The sequence below is a fragment of the Gossypium hirsutum genome, chromosome D08 (assembly GCF_007990345.1).
Source record: "Gossypium hirsutum isolate 1008001.06 chromosome D08, Gossypium_hirsutum_v2.1, whole genome shotgun sequence".
Lineage (NCBI taxonomy): Eukaryota > Viridiplantae > Streptophyta > Magnoliopsida > Malvales > Malvaceae > Gossypium > Gossypium hirsutum.
The window spans coordinates 41,514,353-41,532,900 of NC_053444.1; the positions used below are offsets into that span (position 1 = coordinate 41,514,353).

An 18,548-nucleotide genomic window follows, 5' to 3' on the forward strand; every position below is an offset into this window, starting at 1 on the left:
AATATTCGCTTCCCTGGATGGTAATCAATTACACAATCATAATCTTTTAACAATTCGATCCAATGATGTTGTCTCAGGTTCAACTACTTTGGGGAGATAAGATATTTGAGACTTTTATGATCTGTAAGAATGTGGAACTTTTCACCATACAAGTAGTGCCTCCAGATCTTTAAAGCAAATACCATAGCAGTAAGCTCTAAATCGTGTGTCGAGTAATTGCGTTCATGTGTTTTCAATTGATGAGACGCATAAGAAATTACTTTACCATTCTGCATCAAAACACAATCCAAGTCATTCAATGAGGCATCCCTGAAAATAACAAATTTTTTCCCTAAATCAGGTAAAGTCAGAAACAACACTTTTGTCAACATAACTTTTAACTTCTCAAAACTATCCTGACACTGACTATCCCACACAAAATGCACATTCTTATGCAAGAGCTTTGTCATAGGTAAAGATATTTTTGAAAACCCATTCACGAATCTCTTATAATAATCGGCCAAGCTAAGGAAGCTTTGAATCTCTGGTACAGTTTTTGGTGCTTTCCACTGAATAATAGCTTCAATCTTTTTAGAGTCAACCTAAATTCCCTCAACTCAGATAACATGCCCAAAAAAACCACTTCAGATAACTAAATATCACACTTATTGAGCTTCCCAAAAAGTTTTTTCTCACGCAGCACTTGCAATACAATTCTTAAATGCTTATCACGCTGAGATACTTGATAAACACAACCACGAATTTATCTAGATAGGGTTGGAAAATGTAGTCCACAAGATCTGTAACAGTAAGAAAAAAAACTAAAATGAAAATTTTTTAACTCTAGTAAAAGAAATGTATCTAAATTGTCTTCAGCTCCACTCTTAAAGAAACTGAGAGAACTTTTAGTCGCAACATCACATCATCTGGATTCACAGGAAGAAATAAGTTGAGATAGAATGATTGAAGATTCTAGACGACGCTGATATTCAGTGTTGATAATGTCTATAATAATTATAAATTTGATTGTGATCATTGTGGAAAGTTCCTTAGGGATGTATGTTGAGTTATGAATGAGGTTTGTTTTTTATGCGAATATACCTCACAATTTATGAGAGACTATCCAAGAAAGTCAAGCATTAATGGAAACCAGGTTAATAGACATATGTCTATTTCTTAGAAAGGCAGATGTCAGGATAGAGCAGTAATGTTGGAATTACTCGCGATGAAACAAAGGATAAGACTGATAGATCTGAGACTAGAACATCTGTTAGAACATATGCCTTTCAAGCTAGAAAAGAGGTTTCTACCCTTGATATTATAATTGGCACTAATTCTCTCTTTGATATTAATGTATATGCATTGATACACCTTAGTTCGACTCATTCTTACTTTTGAACTGCTTTTGTATCTGAAAAGAACATATCAGTAAAATAGACTGAATTTGATGATAAAGTAACTAAACCGTTGGATCAGAATGTCATAGTTAATTTGATTTATATAAAGTGTGTACTTAGAATTCAAAGTTGTGAATTTTTCCTAATAAACTGATGTTATTATTGTTCCACAAGTTTGAGGTAATGCTAAGTATGGGATGGTTGACTTTGCATCATAATGAAGTAAATTGTAGTAAAAACGAATCGATTTGAGATATCAGATTTAACAAGTTGATTATTTTTGAATCAGACCAAATTGATTGTGTTATAATGTCATCTCTGTGATTTCTAATCAAAGAATGGTTTGTAAAGGATGTGAAGCATTTCTAGTTTACACTTTATTTACACGAGCCTTAGAGTTAAAGTTTGATTAGTTACCGATAGACAGAGAATTCACTGATATGTTTCTTGAAGAACCTGAATAACCATCAGAATGAGAAATTGAGTTGCTATTGAGTTAATGCCCATGAAAGAGTTGGTTGATAGAGATTACATACGACCGAGTGTGTAATCTGGGAAAGATGATTTGTGCTTATAAAAAAAAAAGAAATACATGGATTATGAGAATTTGGTAATGATTATAGATAGCAGATCTGAGACACCATGAAGTACCAGCATTTGTTCTTTTATATAAATAGCTTAATTGCTTAGTAAAAAGGGGACTACTGTATTTTTGAGTATTGCTTTACGTCCAGGTGGTTGTCAACTCAGAGTTATGAGACAGATGTGCCGAACATTACTCTCTAGACTTGATATATATAATGTGAGATTATGGTAACACCGTTAAGATTATAGATCGCTTAGTCGCTTTATAGGTCTATTGGGTAGAATTTGCTAGCTATATTTGAATAGAATTGTCGATATGTTATTAAAAATATTCAATATATGTGAGGAATGAAATTGAACATTATCTGCATTAGAAAACCATATTACAGATTTTATAAGAGAAATAGGCAATTGTAAGGAGCAATAGATATGGTTTTTAATTTCGAAAAGAACATTTTCTAGATCTTTTGATAACCATTGAAAATGGCTAAGTTACTTTGAATCAACTCTTGATAATTGAAAACTAGGGAATCGTTGGGAATTATTAAAAAAATGCATAGTTCTTCAGGATTCACTATATTAGAAATGGTTTTTTCAGGCTTTTTTATAATAGCTCTACCATTGATGAAATTGTTACAATGTTAGTATCGTTTAATTAAATAAACGAGTTTGGAAAATGCATCGAAAAATATATTTGAGGAAAATTTAGAGTTTTAAAATATTTTCCAAAATTAAGAACTTGGGTGTGATATCTAAAGTTTTCGATTCGTTTAGGATGAACGCTTTGACCAAGTTGTAACACCCTAAAATTTGACATAGGAGTTTTGGGCTATTTTAGGGATTTTAGCTTTAGTGAGCTCGAGAATTTCATTAGCATTGTATTCAAACATATATTTGTCTATGGCATTTTGAAAATTAAATCAATTTTTGAAAATATAATGAAAAGGCTTTCAATTTTAAACTAAGGACTGATTTGTTAAAGGGTCAAAATTTTGTGTGTTTATGAAGCAAATTTACCAAATTTTAAAATTCAACCTATTTTTCCCTTCTTTTGTAGAAAACTCACGATAATTTTCTTCTTTTTTCTTTGTGTTGTCTCCCTTACTCTCCCATTCGATTTTGATTTCCAAAATTATATTCCTTTGATTTCTATCAACACCCAAGCCATAAATATCCATAAAATTTCAAGAAAAACACTAAAAATACCATAGATTTCTCCATCGTCAAGTTTGTGGATTTTCTAAGTTTTCAAACAAGAGCTCATTTTTCTTCATCTAAGGTAATTTTTCATCTTTCTATTAGTTTTCAATGTTATCTAGCCTAGAAATTGAGTTTTTAACCATTGAATCTCATGTGTTAAATAAAAGCCAAAAATTGGGTCATTAATAATGGATTTTAGGATTTTGGGTAAAAAGTGGTTTCAAAGTGTTGTTCAATTAGTTTTGACATGATTAGAAGGTTTCTAAACTTAATTTGAAGTTTCATTAAAGATTTATAATGTTTTAATGAATTTTCGTGAAATTGGCCATAAACATGTCGAAAATTTCGATACCATGATTTGGGTAGTTTTGTGTAGTTTAAAGATTGAGAATCTATCGTAGGTGAATAATTAGATGAACGGAATTCATTTTAGGCAAAAACATTAAGTATAGACCGAGATATTTGAATCTCAAGTTTGGTATGACGAAGGTTTCAGTCACTTGAGAACTTAGCTTAGGCTTAAGTGTTTTTATTGCTTAAGGTGAATCTTTAGCTGATTGTTGATTGTTTTATTGTGTGAATTATTGTGTTGAAGCTTCAGATTCATTAGGACCTTCTACAAGCTAAGGAAATGCTAGTTTGAGCTTTCAACATTTCAACAAAAACGTATTGGTGAATGTTTGGAATCGCTATTTGTACACACAATTCAATACGTTAGTCAGGAATTTAGACGTAGCTTAAACCCCTACTCAAAATTCTGAGTGTAATCTTTCTTGTACTCTTAATTTTAATATGTAATTGTGTAATGTCAATTTGTGGATTAAGATATGGAACTGTGACATATAAAACAAGCTTATTGTCGCATATGAATGTGTAATGCGAATGTGCAAGTATACACATCGAATCAAGTAATAGAGTGATGAGTGAGTATCATCTGCACAGGGATCAGAATTGATTAAGATAATTGGTTATGCTATTACTATGAAATTGACTAATTAAACTATGCAAAATAAACAGATGACAAATTGATAAGGAGATTTGATAAATGGATTAATAAAATCGATTATGAATGAAAATATGCTAGGGCAATTGAAATGATGTGTCAATTCTCAAAGAATAAGTGAGGAAGATTTGTACTGTTGAATGATAAAGGTTGGAATTTGTCAGGTTTTATTTTTATATCATAATAATGTCATGGAAAAATCTTGACCATTCTACTACTCAGGGATTCACTACTGCAGTCTGCTTATTTCAAGAGCCAGACTTTAAGTTATCATTCTGAGTTTTGTATGTCTACAGAACTCAAGAATGATATCTAGACTATTCTTCTTTTCCTTGTACAGATCACAACTTCTACATCTAGAGTGCTGTAAATATTCTTTCGAATACTCATCTGTATCAACCGATAATAATCCAATCTATTTAATCTTTTCAAAATTAAATCAGATCAAGAAATATACCATACAATCATCTATGTTTAGAGCTTGTATGCATGCATTTAAATAATCACACATCGAATAAAATAGTAATCTACTCAAAATTAAACCATGGGCATTAAAGATAATAAAAATTCACCCAAATAATTCCAACCCAATGAGATTTAGCTTATGGATTAGACATTCAAATCCAAAATAAAACCATTCAACATCACCATTCAAGTTACGAATCACAAAGTTTAAATAATAAAATAAAGGTAGAACAATAGGAAGCTCTTGCTACTTCAGCCTTCACTTTAATATTAAGATTCGATGCAAAACCCAGGGTAGATTTCTCTTCTTGTACCTTGCGTCTGTGACTTTATACTCTATAAGCTGCTACCCTCTCCTCTATTTTCTCTGAAGTTTTCCACGAGAATCTGATGTAGAGAAAAAAACTGCTCTCCAGTTCTTCTCTCTCTAAAATCCTCCCTATTTTCTTTTCTCTTTCCCCCTTTATAAGGTAGGACCCTCCCTTTCAGTACACACCTTTTGCTTCCTTTTTTTTTCAGAGTGGTTTATCTAGTACAAGTATAGCTTGCTGAGAGTGACGTGGACTGAGTGCTGCGTCATCTTCCTAGAATTGCCATGGCATTCTTGTTGGCAATCTAACCAACATTTTGCCATGGAAATATTTCACTTCCTTCATTTTCCTACTCTTTTCTCTATTCTCTTATTTATCCTGCACTTGCTGCCAACCATAACCAACACCTTTCTTCCCCAATAATAAAATTAACAAATAATAACATTTACCACACAAGCTTTGTTATGCAATGTTCTAAAAATATCCTAAAAATGAAAATATATTTACTTAATTACAAACAATTGATTCAATCTAGAGGCTTGAAATATAACTCTTTTCAAAAGTTATCACACCCCTAAACCTGGATTATTGTTTGTCCTCAAGAAAAATATGTATGGATATGCCTGAATACATGAATTTCCCAAAACACACAATTACCATTTATACTGCTAAACCATCTGTTGTATATTTTAAACTTCCATTCTCAGCAGTCTTCTATTAAAACAAAAAAAATCGTTCAAGTTTTTTAAACTTGTTTAGCAAATGAAGTGCAAAAAATGTTTCCTAAAAATAAAGGTTCCTAAATAATTATGCAATCCTGACTATAGTAAACCTCTCCTAATGTATTTAGGATATATTTCCTCTAACTTCAGTTTCTCTATTCTCACTTATTCTGCCATTTCAAAATTTTAATTACAAATATTATTTTTTTAGGGAATTTATCTTGTCACATGGTTTCTTTACTTGAAAATCTCAATGGAGATTACACTAGATTTCCGGGTAGTATATCATGCCACAATTTGAATGCGGTTCACTCATAGAGCTAAGGCTTTTAACTTAGAAAATGGATGGAGCAAACAACTACATCCTTAGCTACTCAACCTAGAACTATAGTGGAGTGTCCCTTAATCATTATTATTAATAAATTTTTTACTCACTCTTATTTGAACTTGTTTTTCTGATCAATAATACGATGGAGCAAAAAAAGCATTACTGACCTACTCAACGTTTCAAACATTGGAGTGTAAAACTATTGCCATGGTATTCCTTATTATTCATTACCAAATTGTTGAATTTAGGTTCAAGAAATTCTAAATGCATTAAAAGAACCCTACAACAGGTTAATTGCAATGATACTTAAGTTATTCTACTTTTAGGAATCAATTTTCAAACAACTATCCTAAGCTAAATACGTTTAATCTATCACAATTTTCTAAATTAATCAAAGAGTTATTATCCTCATCGAAAATCATTAATAACAATATATTCAACATACTCTGGCAGTTATTTGGCATTTGTATGTAATGGAAAAATGAATGAAAAAATGCATGAATATTAAAAATCTATCTACTACATACTATATTTACAACACAACACACCTCCAAACCTAAGAGATGCATTGTCCTCAATGCATGAACAATGAAACATTTCAAAATGAAAAAACAACAACTTACAATTATAAAAATGCAATGGCAATCAAATATGAATGCATGAAACAGATGTTATAAAATGAAAAAAATGAAAAAAAAATCTTGGAAGGATTTAGTGTTAATCTAATTGGATTGGGTTGAGTTTCCGGCAACGTGTTTGTAGCACTACTTCCTATCCATTTCACCAGTATCATCTTGAACGGATTTCTCAGCAGCTCGCTTGTAGCGCTTCCTTTTGAGCTGGTTAATGGGCACCTATTCTTCATCATCAGTATCTAACTTCTTGATATCATCAATCAGTTGATGAACCGTACGCACTTGCTCGATCATTGGTGTAATGGATTTCGGTGTAGTGGCAGTGTCAGCAGGTGTAGCAGTTTGAGTCACATCAGCTTTATCCTTATCAAATTCAATATGCACGGATTTGGTTTTCTCCTTTTCTCCCTCTTTTTCTTTGGTCTTATTCTCCGCAGTGGTTTCTTCTCTATCTTCATCATCATCATCTGATTCCAACAATAATTCTTTAGGAAAAACAATGAATGTAGGCATAGTTCAGGTAATGTTCTTCTGAAGAGATTTCTTAATGGCCTTATCCCTTCGTCAGACATATCCCCAAAGTAGGGCCAGTTCCTCTTGAGCTCGGCCAAGATCAGTGGCTAGTCGTAGTTAGTGTTTCTCCATCATTTGAAATTATTGTTGCAACATCTTGTAAACTGAAAAATATATAGGATTTTTCCTATATAATTCATCACCTTTTTACTTAAATTTGTTGTTAAAACCAAGTAATTATTTAATAAATTAATGAAATATGCAAAAATATGAAATTAGGACATAGAAATTATTAAAATGAGATTTTATACTTTATTATATAGTTTTCATGCATAAAATGGCTTATTTTATATTAATTTGAGCATATTATATTTTTAAGCTATAAAGTGGGCCAAGCATGATAAAATTAAATAATAAAATATAAAGTTATATTTAATAATTCATTAATAAATTGGGTTTTAATTAATTAAGTAAATTGATTAATTAAAGTGAATAAATTATATTATTTAGTCTTCTAAACTATCTACTATTTTTGGACAGGTCTGAGAGTTTTCTTCTAATTGCAAAATTGTCCAAATTGGGGACCAAGTCAACCCAATTTTCGACTGTAAATGGATGTCATAAACCATTTTTTGGTTGAATTATACCAAGTCTTTGAAGAGTTAAAGAAATTAGAGATTTTCTGAAGATTTGCTGATGGCCGAATCTTCGTCCTGAGTTGTTGTGGCACTCAATTTGACCAAAAATCAAGGAAAAATCAACCACCTTTCCTCAATTCATGGCCAGCCACTCTTGGAGGAAGTTTCAAAGGATGGACACTCCTATTTTTAGCAAACTAGCTCTATTGCCTCACCTATAAATAAGAGCTCATTTCTCATTTTTTCAATCATCCCTCATCCCATCATCTCTCACTTATTCATCATTCTCTCAACTCTTTTAGCTATCTTTCCCCTTCATCATCCTTGCATAAGGATTTTAGCAATTAAGCCTCTTAAAGAACCCTTGGTCGGCCACCTTGGAGAGCCATCAGCAAAGGAGCAACGTAAAGAAGCGAATGAGCCTCGTCAGTCAAAGTCTTGGGTGACAACAGCTCTGAATTGGGTTTAATATTTATTTTCTATAAATTTAATTTAAAGATGTTTGTTATGTGTTCTTTGTTCTTGTTTACAACAATGATAGCTTAATTTTATTTAAGCTAGGATGATTATTTTGATTAAATAATATTTATTTGATTCATGCTTATAATGTTTGTGCCTCAATCGATCATGTTTTCAATTAAAATCAAGTATGTATTTCGTTCATACGTGATTGAAATGCACTTGAATTAGCTGAGTGATCCTAACAAAACGATGGCTAATGAACGCATAATTGAAAAGTGCATGCTCAATTTAGATCTTGACCCGATTGAATTGTAGGTTGCATAACAACTCTAACCTAACACGTCCCTGTTACCTTACACGAATGCTAAGAAACCCTTAATAAATAAGGATCAGTAAAATGTGTATTTATTAAGTAAAGGATTCTGAAAGGACCTAATGTGGTTTCCAAACTCATGAAAGATCGAGTTGCCGTGGAATGTTTTTCCGAATGTTATTAAGCATGTTGATAATAAATTGAATTTAATTAAAGTAATTTTCCTAGTTTATTTATGTTATAATTGTTGCAAATTGTGTTAAATTTACTAAAATCTATTTCATTTATTTAGTTTGCATACTTAGGATAATTTGCATTAGCGATCATTACATTTAGTTTAATATATTTTAATCACCACTTCTCAACTATATTGTGTTTTTATTTACCAAATTGTTAATATAATTTTACAAATTAAGTGACTTAGTATAAATAAAATCCCTGTGGAGACGATAACTCGATACTTACTTATTACTTGATAACGACTGTGTACACTTGCACAAACCCCAGCGTTACACATCTCAAGAGCATTAATCACTTTTTGCTCAAAGTTACTTTGAGATGTTGATGGAGCAGCATCAATACTCATAGGTGTTGACGATGTAGATGTAGAGCCCAGATGCCGTAGCATTTCCTCCCCAAAAAATCTTAGGGCGATTTGCTTTGTTATGGCTCCTTTGTTGGGGATTGTGTCTTTATTCGCTTGAATAGGAGCCTTTACCCTCTAACAAAGTGTCTTAATGAGTGACAGAAAATTTAAGATGCCAGCATTCTTTTGGGAGCAGGGGTGAACTTCTCTAAAGATAATGTTTCCTACATTAATCTTTCTTTCAGTCATAATCAAATGCAATAATAGCAGGCGTTCTTTTGATACCAGACCCGACAGTGAGGCTTAAACGATATACGGTTAATGGTGTATCAATCATTTTGAGAAACTGTTCACTTTGTTCCCTCTACACATAAATCTGTCAGAACTTGGTTGAGTCCTTAAGTTGTCATGGTCTTAACAAATTGGGAGTATTCATTAGGGACATTAGATAACCCATATTGCACATTGATTGAGTCTTCATCAAACATCATCGAGACACCACGTACATATATAAAAGCATTATCAGGAGAGGTGAGATGAGTATAAAATTCTTTCACTACCTTGGTGAGGACGTCATCGGGGTGGAGATAGAATATTTGCACCCATGCTTCTCCACGATAAAAGAGATTGTTTTAGAATAGCCCATAAATGGGGCATCTTGCAAAAAGAAACCTTTTTCTAGATAAAATGGCCTATTTGATATGTTCTGGGTATACTTTTCTTCTGCGATTTTGCTAAAAAATATCCGCGGATGCACAGAGGTGGAAGAAGATAATGTTTGGTGAGCCATTTGAGAGAAAATAGTGGCTAGAAAATGAAAAAGGTAAGACCTTTACAGTTTTATGGAATAAAAACAAAGAAGGTTGAAGATGATGAAACGAAAAGGAAGTTAGAAAAAAAGTGAATCGACTAGGGTAAAATGTGAGAGAAGATATAGCAGTGACGTGGGGGGTAAGATTGACTGAAATTGTGCCCTGACACAAAAAAAGAAAAATTGAGCAGGAAAAAGAAAAATAATAGAAAAAATTATTAAACTAAAATTAACTAATATATTAAATGGGTTGATTTCTACAAAGCTAGGCCATAATGTGCATGCAACAAAAGAAAATAAAAGTTAAGCAAAATAAACTAAACAAATAAATTTAAAAAAATGTAAATGAATAAAACAGTGCAGGAGAAGAAATATTAACCAGTTCAAAAAGTGATGAAATTTTTATCACGAGTTATAGGAGCTTCAAAGTAATGCTTTAATCGCTGGCCATTAACTTTGAAAGTAGAATCAGTCTTGCTGTCTTTGACTTCTACAGCTCCATAAGAATAGACATGCATTATCTTGAATAGGTCGGACCAACGAGATTTTAATTTGCCAGGAAACAATTTAAGCCTGGAATTAAATAATAGGACTTGTTGTCCAAGTGCAAATTGCCATGGAAAAATCTTGCTATTATGCCATCGATTGGTCTTTTCTTTGTATAGCTTGGCATTCTCATAAGCTTGTGCTCTGAATTCTTTCATCTCATTCAACTCCAATATGCGGTTAGTACCAGTAGCACTCCAATCCATATTCAATTTCTTAATTGCCCAATATGTCTTATGTTCAAGTTCAACCGGAAAATGACAGGGTTTCCCATAAACAAGCTTGAAAGGTGACATCCCTAATGGTGTCTTGAATACAGTGCAATATGTCCACAAAGCTTCATCCAATCTGGATGACCAATCTTTACAGGTGTGATTGATTACCTTCTCCAAAATTTGTTTAATCTCTCTATTAGAGACTTTCGCTTCTCAATTTGTCTGGAGATGGTTGGAGATGGTATGCCGTGGCAATTTTATTTTTAACTCCATACCTATTCAGAGCATTAGCAACTAATTTGTAGTTAAAGTGTGAACCTTCATCACTAATCAATGCATGAGGGGTACAACACTTGGTAAAAATATTATTATGTAGAAATTTTAGTATCGAATTGGCATCATTTATTGATAGAGAAACAACCTCAACCTATTTGGAAACAAAATTAACAACTACATGTATACATTTCCCCAAGAAGGTGGAAATGGACCCATAAAATCAATTCCTTACACGTAAAATAGTTTCACTTCTAAAATAGTTTGCAATGGAATTTCATACCTCATCGATAGATTTCTAGTTCTTTGACAGCAATCACAAGCTTGACAAAATTCATGAGCATCTTTAAACATGATTGGCCAATAAAAACCAGATTGGAGAACTTTTGCAGTAGTTCTCATGCCGTAAAGTGTCCTCCATACGGTACTGAATGAAAATGATATAAAATACTTTAAATCTCATCGTCTGGAACACACCTCTGAATTATTTGGTCTGCACAATGATTGAATAAAAATGGGTCATCCCAATAATATTGCTTGGTAGCATGGATAATTTTCCTTCGTATTTGATTTGTAAGCTCAAGTGGCAGCAATCCACTAACCAAAAAATTGATGATATCAGTATAGCAATGTAATGCCATGGAAACTAATAGTTTTTCATCTGGGAAATTAATCTGAATGCACTGAATATTACTGTCTTCACTTCCTACTTCAATTCAAGACAAGTAATCAACCACTTGATTTTCTATGCCTTTCCTATCTCTAATTTTTAGATCAAATTCTTGCAATAGTAGTATCCTCGAATTAATCTAGGTTTGGCGTCTTTCTTGGTCACTAAGTACTTAATAGTAAAATGGTTCGTATAAATCGTAACTTTGGTACCCACTAAATAAGCTCTAAATTTCTCGAAGGCAAATACCACAGCTAATAGCTCATTCTCAGTGGTGGTATAATTTAGTTGTACATCTATCAACGTACGACTTGCGTAGTAGATACCATGAAATACCTTGTCATTTCTTTTCCCAAGTACTGCCCCCATGGAAAAATCACTAGCATCACACATAAGTTCAAAAGGTAAAGTCCAATTTGGTGCTATGACTATTGGTGCTGTCACTAGTCTCTTTTTCAAATCCTCAAATGCTTGTAAGGATGGCTCATCAAAATTGAAAGATTTGTTATGTTCTAAAAATGTAAACAAGGGTTTGAATATTTTTGAAAAATATTTGATAAATCGTTGATAGAATCTTGCATAGCCAAGAAAACTGCGAATATCTTTAACTGTGGAGGGTGGTGGCAATTTCTCAATAACCTTAATTTTTTCTTTGTAGACGACAATCCCTTGCTACGAAATTTTATGTCCCAAAAAAATGCCTTCGTAGACCATGAAGTGACATTTCTCCCAATTAAGAACAAGGTTAGTTTCCTCACATTGACAAAGAACTAACTCCAAATTTTTTAAATAGTCTTCAAAAGTATCGCCAAACACCAAAAAGTCATTCATAAAAACTTTTAAAATTTTCTTCATCATGTCCGAAAATATTGTCATCATGCAACACTGAAATGTTTCAAGGGCATTGCATAATCCAAATAGCATTCGTTGGAATGCAAAAGTTCCATAAGGACATGTGAATGTGGTCCTCTCTTTATCGTAGGAGCTATGTCAATCTAGTTGTACCCTGAATAACCATCCAAAAAACAATAGAAGCCTTTCCCTGCTAATCTATCTAACATCTGGTTGATAAATGGCGGAGGAAAATGGTCCTTCCTTATTGCTTTGTTGAGTTTCTAATAGTCCATACAAACCCTCCATCACGTAATAGTATGAGTGGGAATGAGTTCATTGTTATCATTTTTTGCCACGGTGTCACCCCTTTTTTTAGTTACACATCAAACAGGGCTCACCCAAGAACTATCAAAAATTGGGTATATAATTCCAGCATCCAGCCATTTGATAATCTCCTTTTTGACAATTTCCTTCATAATGGGATTTAGTCTTCTCTGCTGCTTGATAGATTTGTCATGGCAATCCTCTAGTAATTTTCTTGTGCATGTAGATTACTGGACTAGTTCATTTGATATCCGCAATCATCCACCCCAATGCCTTCTTAGATTTTTTTGAAACTTTCAACAATTGAGCCTCTTAATCTAATTTCAATGCCGTAGAAATAACTACCGGTAATGTGTTGTTATCTCCCAAGTAAGCATACTTCAGATGCACTGGCAAAGGCTTCAATTCCAACACAGGATGATCTTCTACGGATGGTTGAGGAGGTTTAAAAGAACAGTCTGACAAATTTAATGATTCAAAAATTTTACTTGATCCATTCTCAATTTTCTTAGCTTCCATCAGTTCACCAAGCTCTTCAATCATTTCTGCTTCAATTAACTCAAATGATTCTGCATCATTATTAAAAATATTTTGAGAAAATTCTACAAATTCTTCCTGAACTATTGTGCCAACAATCTCAACAACATGACATTCTTCATATGTATCTGCACACTTCATAGCATCAAAAACATTAAAAGTTATCCGCTGATCATTAACTCTCATAGTTAATTCACATTTTTGTACATCAATTAATGTTCTACCAGTTGCTAAGAAAGGTCTCCTAAGTATGATTGGAATCTCTTGATCAGTCTCACATTCCAGAATAATAAAATCTGCTTGAAAACTAAATTTGTCAACTCTTACCAACACGTCTTCTATTTTACATTCTGGATGTGCATATGAATGATCAACTAATTGCAATGTGACAGTTGTAGGTCTCACCTTCCCTATTCCTAGCTTCCTAAAAACAGACATAGGCATTAGATTTATACTTGCACCTAAATCGCATAATTCTTTGCCTACATAATGGTTTCCAATAAAGCAAGGTACAGTAAAACTCCCTGGATCCTTCAATTTTAGTGGCAATTTTTTTATCAGCATTGCTGTGCACTATTCTGTGAGAGCAATATTTCGAACTCCCCTAACATTTTCTTCTTTGATAAGATATCTTTCATGAATTTCACATAGTTGGGCATTGTTCACATACTTCCACCAATGTTATGATGATATATAATTTCTTCAAGACATCCAAGAATTTCTTGAATTTAAAAGTGGTAGTGACCTTCCTTCCATTTGTTGAGGTTGTTTTGCTATGGCATTTTTATTGGCAATATAAGATGAATCTGCTTCAACATTTTTTTGGTTTCTCTTTTCTTTTATAACCTGCTCCACTACTGGTTCTGAATTCTTCTACTTTCTACAATAGTGATGTCATTAATAACTCTTGGTAACTGTGTACCACTTCTGAATGTAATGGCTTTGTACTGTTCATTTCCCTGAGATCGTGAATTTTTTGTATCAGTCGGCAGTGCTCCTTGCAATCTTGAGCTTAATGCTTTGGAAATTTGCCCCACTTGATTTTTTAAAGCTCTTAAAGATGTATCTTGACTTTGAATGATAGCATTGTTCTTGGCCATGTATTCCTTGAATATATCTTCCATATATGAAAGACTCGAAGCTAAATTTTACCGAGCATTTTACCATGGCATGGGCTGATTGTATCCAAGTAGTGCACTCGCAGCATTCTGTCGAATAGCATTGCTGGAATTTCCCACCCCTTGAGTACTCTAACTGAAATTGGGATATTGCTTCCACCCCGTATTATATATGTTGGAATAAGGGTTGTTGTTGTTGTGACTAAAATTTCCCATATAATAAATTGAGGATGGATTCATTAGGCATTCATCATAAACATAATCTTCTCCGCAATAAACACATGCTAACACAACTGCTCCCATTTCATGCACTGCAGCTAGTCTTTTTAGTGTTTTCATCATATTCGTTAAATATGATACTTGAGCTATTAGAGAAGTAATCGCATCAAGTTCCATTGCTCCAGCAACTCTTCTACCAATCCTTACTCTTGTAGTGAGGTATTGATAATAATTGTTTACTATCCTCTCTAGAATTTCATATGCTTCATTATATGATTTATCAAGCAAAGTCCCATTACCAGATGTGTCAACCACCATCCATGTATGTGCATTCAATCCATTGTAAAACATTTTCATTTTCGTCCAGTGTTGAAAACCATGCATTGGGCATTTTCTAAATAACTCATTGAATAGCTCTAATGTTTCATATAATGTTTTATCCTCAGATTGCCAAAAAGATGTAATATTGTTCCTCAATTTAGCATTCATGTTTGGAGAATTATATCTTAGCAGAAACCTCTGACAAAGTTCATTCTACGATGCCACCGTACCTAATGGCAATGCATTTAACAATGCTCTGACATGATCTCGTAATGAATAAGGGAATTACTTCAATCTCAAGGCATCTTTAGGAACACCCTACTGCCTAAATGAATCACAGACTACCGAAAAGAGTCTTAAGTGCAACCGTGGACCCTCAGTAGGCAATCCACTAAACTGCCCTATAGTTTGTAACATTTGAAACATTACTAGTTTAGCTCAAAATGTTGAGGTTGAATATGTGGCCTGACAATTCTTGGATCCAGATCATCCAAGATCGACACTATATGTTCTCTAATGGGTCTGTCTTTGTCATCTATTATTTAAGAAATATCAACATCCCTTCCATTCTGATGTAATGGATCTTCTCTAATTTAATTATTTCTAATTCTTGCTATTTCTCGCAATTGTTTTCTCCTTCTTCCCAAGGTTCTCTTAATTTCTGGATCAACAGAATACTCTTCAATTGCAGAAATATCTCTACTCATGCACCAACAAAATCCTAAAAAAAATATCAAAACAACTAATTAAGTTAAAGTAACAAAATTAAAGAGGTAATAACACACCAAATTTTCACCAATATTACTAATCCCCGGCAATGACGCCAAAAACTTGTCACGTGTGAATGTGTAATGCGAATGTGCAAGTATACACGTCGAATCAAGTAATAAAGTGATGAGTGAGTACCGTCTACACAGGGATCGAATTTGATTAAAATAATTGTTTATGCTATTACTATAAAATTGACTAAATAAATTATGCAAAAGAAACAGATGATGATAAGGAGATTAATAAAATTGATTATGAATGAAAATATGCTAGGGCAATTGAAATGCTCTGGCAATTCTCAAAGAATAAGTGGGGAAGATTTGTACTCTTGAATGATAAAGGTTGGAATTACTTAGGTTTTATTTTTATATCATAATAATGCCATGGCAAAATCTTGACCATTCTACTGCTCAGGGATTCACTACTGTAGTCTGTTTCTTTTGAGAGCCTGAATTTAAGCTATCATTATGAGTTTTGTATGTCTACAGAACTCAATAATGATATCGAGACTATTCTTCCTTTCCTTGTACAGATCACAACTTTTACGTCTAGAATGCTGCAAATATTCTTTCGAATACTCACCTGTATCAACCGATAATAATCCAATCTATTTAATCTTTTCATAATTAAATTAGATCTAACAACATACCATATAATTATTTATGTCTAAAGCTTGTATGCATGCATTTAAAATAATCACACATCGAATGAAACATTAATCTACACAAGGTAAAATCATGGGCGTTAAAGATTATAAAAATTCACCCAAATAATTCCAACCTAATGAGATTTAGCTCATGGATTGGACATTCAAATCCAAAATAAAACCATTCAACATCACTATTCAAGTTACGAATCACAGAGTTGAAATCAGAAAATAAAGGTAGAACTGTAGGAAGCTCTTGCTACTCCATCCTTCACTTTAATATTGAGATTTGATGCACAACTCAAGGCAGATTTCTTTTCTCATTCTTTGCGTCTGTGATTTTTTGCTCTGTAAGTTGCTACCCTCTCATCTATTTTCTTTGAAGTTTTCCACAAGAATTTGGTGTAGAGAAAAAAATTGCTTTCCAGTTATTCTCTCTCCAAAATCCTCTCTGTTCCTCTCTATTTTCTTTTCTCTTTCCTCCTTTATAGGGTAGGTTCCTCCCTTTCAGCACACACCTTTTGTTTCCTCTTTTTCAGGGTGGTTTATCTTGTATAAGTATAGTTGGCTGAGAGTGACATGGACTGAGTGCTACGTCATTTTCCTGGATTTTCCATGGAATTCTTATTGGCAATCTAACCAACATTTTTCCATGGAAATATTTCACTTCCTTAATTTTCCTACTTTTTCTCTTCTTCATCCTGCACTTGCTGCCAACCACAACCAACACATTTCTTCCCCAATAATAAAAGTAACAAATAATAACATTTATAGCACAATGTAATGTTCTAAAAATATCCTAATGATTAATTTGATTTACAGGCTTGAAATATAACTATTTTCAAGAGTTATCACTTATGATAGCTATCGTGAAAGAATTGATTGTGAGCATGTTTTACGTGTTATATGACAGTGATAATGTTGTGTTTGTAACGTCATATTTGCATTGAATAAATGTTGTGAACGGTAAGTAAAATATGTGTTAATAACGGATATTTTGGCATTGTGAACTTTGAGACTGTTGGATATAGTTGGCATGCCATAGCATTGTGAGTACTAACCTATATGTGCTCTGTGATTTGGGCATTGAGGCCCTGGGACATGTTGGAGAGATAAGGGAAAGTGAGCTAAGCTCTATTCAACGGGACATGTTTAGTATGATGGAGAGTGTTAGCTATATGCTTCACTTTTGGGATACGTTCGACTCTATGAGTCATTTGGTGTGTTAGAGATCCATGCATCTGATGTGTGGTGATAGAGCCCACTTTTATGTTTCATAGCTCAAGTGTTAAACTATCTTTAAATGTGATTGTATGAAATGTGTTATATGTTGAAAAGTGAATGTGATTACCATGTAAATGAACTAATAAATAATGCATAAGTGAGTATAACATGACACTAGTGTAACGAGGCTAGAACTTTACTCTCGCGTTCCATGCAGCTTTAGACGATCCTTTTGATACAAACATGCCTAAGTCAGCCTAACCACCAACAATTGAGGATTCATGAAGAATTCCTCCAAGGAGCCAACTTATATAGCGGAAGCAACTCTAGCCAAAAGAAGGCACAAAAGAATAGAAAGCCAAAGAAAACTATGCACGAGAGGTGTTTGAGTAATTGCTCTCAATTGTATTACTTTCTTTCAAAGAATATAAGAAACAATGAAAGAATAAAGTGAGTTACAAGATTACATAATCAATTTACATAATTGAGCTCCCCCAAAACTGACGATCTAAGGATTTACAAGATTACATAATCAATTTACATAATCTAATCAAATTTAATCTTATAACATATGATTCCTCTCAATCTTCTATTATTAGTTCTCATATTTACCAAGGTAGTCTATCTTTCCAAATTTGCATCATTAGGCTACCTAGGCTTTAATCTGACACGAATCTCCAATAGCTCTTTGAATCGGGGCAGTTCTTGTGGGCTAAGTGATCCCTATCTAATTGATAGACCTCCATGGGGTGCAACTAGTGTGATGGCCATCGGCTTTGCACTTTGGCCCGTGACATTCTCCCCCACCCATTCTCGTAATGCCCTCACTGCACCTTCAGAATGGCACTAACTTGATTCACCTTGGAACTCTCTCATCGCCTTAGCTCCTTCCTAACTAGTCTTGC

General features: G+C 33.3%; 1 protein-coding gene and 1 non-coding gene across 2 annotated transcripts; one reads left to right on the forward strand and one right to left on the reverse strand.

Moving 5' to 3' along the window:
- Positions 1-10,331: 10,331 nt before the first annotated feature.
- LOC107907168 (uncharacterized) lies at positions 10,332-11,384 on the reverse strand. Its single transcript, XM_016834423.1, has 2 exons — positions 11,266-11,384; positions 10,332-10,842 (listed from the first exon to the last, which is right to left on the reverse strand). The coding sequence occupies exons 1-2, from the start codon at positions 11,382-11,384 to the stop codon at positions 10,332-10,334; spliced, it is 630 nt and encodes a 209-aa protein (XP_016689912.1).
- Positions 11,385-15,057: 3,673 nt separating this feature from the next.
- On the forward strand, positions 15,058-15,164 carry LOC121220621 (small nucleolar RNA R71). The gene has a single exon (XR_005917841.1). It is a non-coding gene; the product is annotated as a small nucleolar RNA R71 (small nucleolar RNA).
- Positions 15,165-18,548: the final 3,384 nt, after the last annotated feature.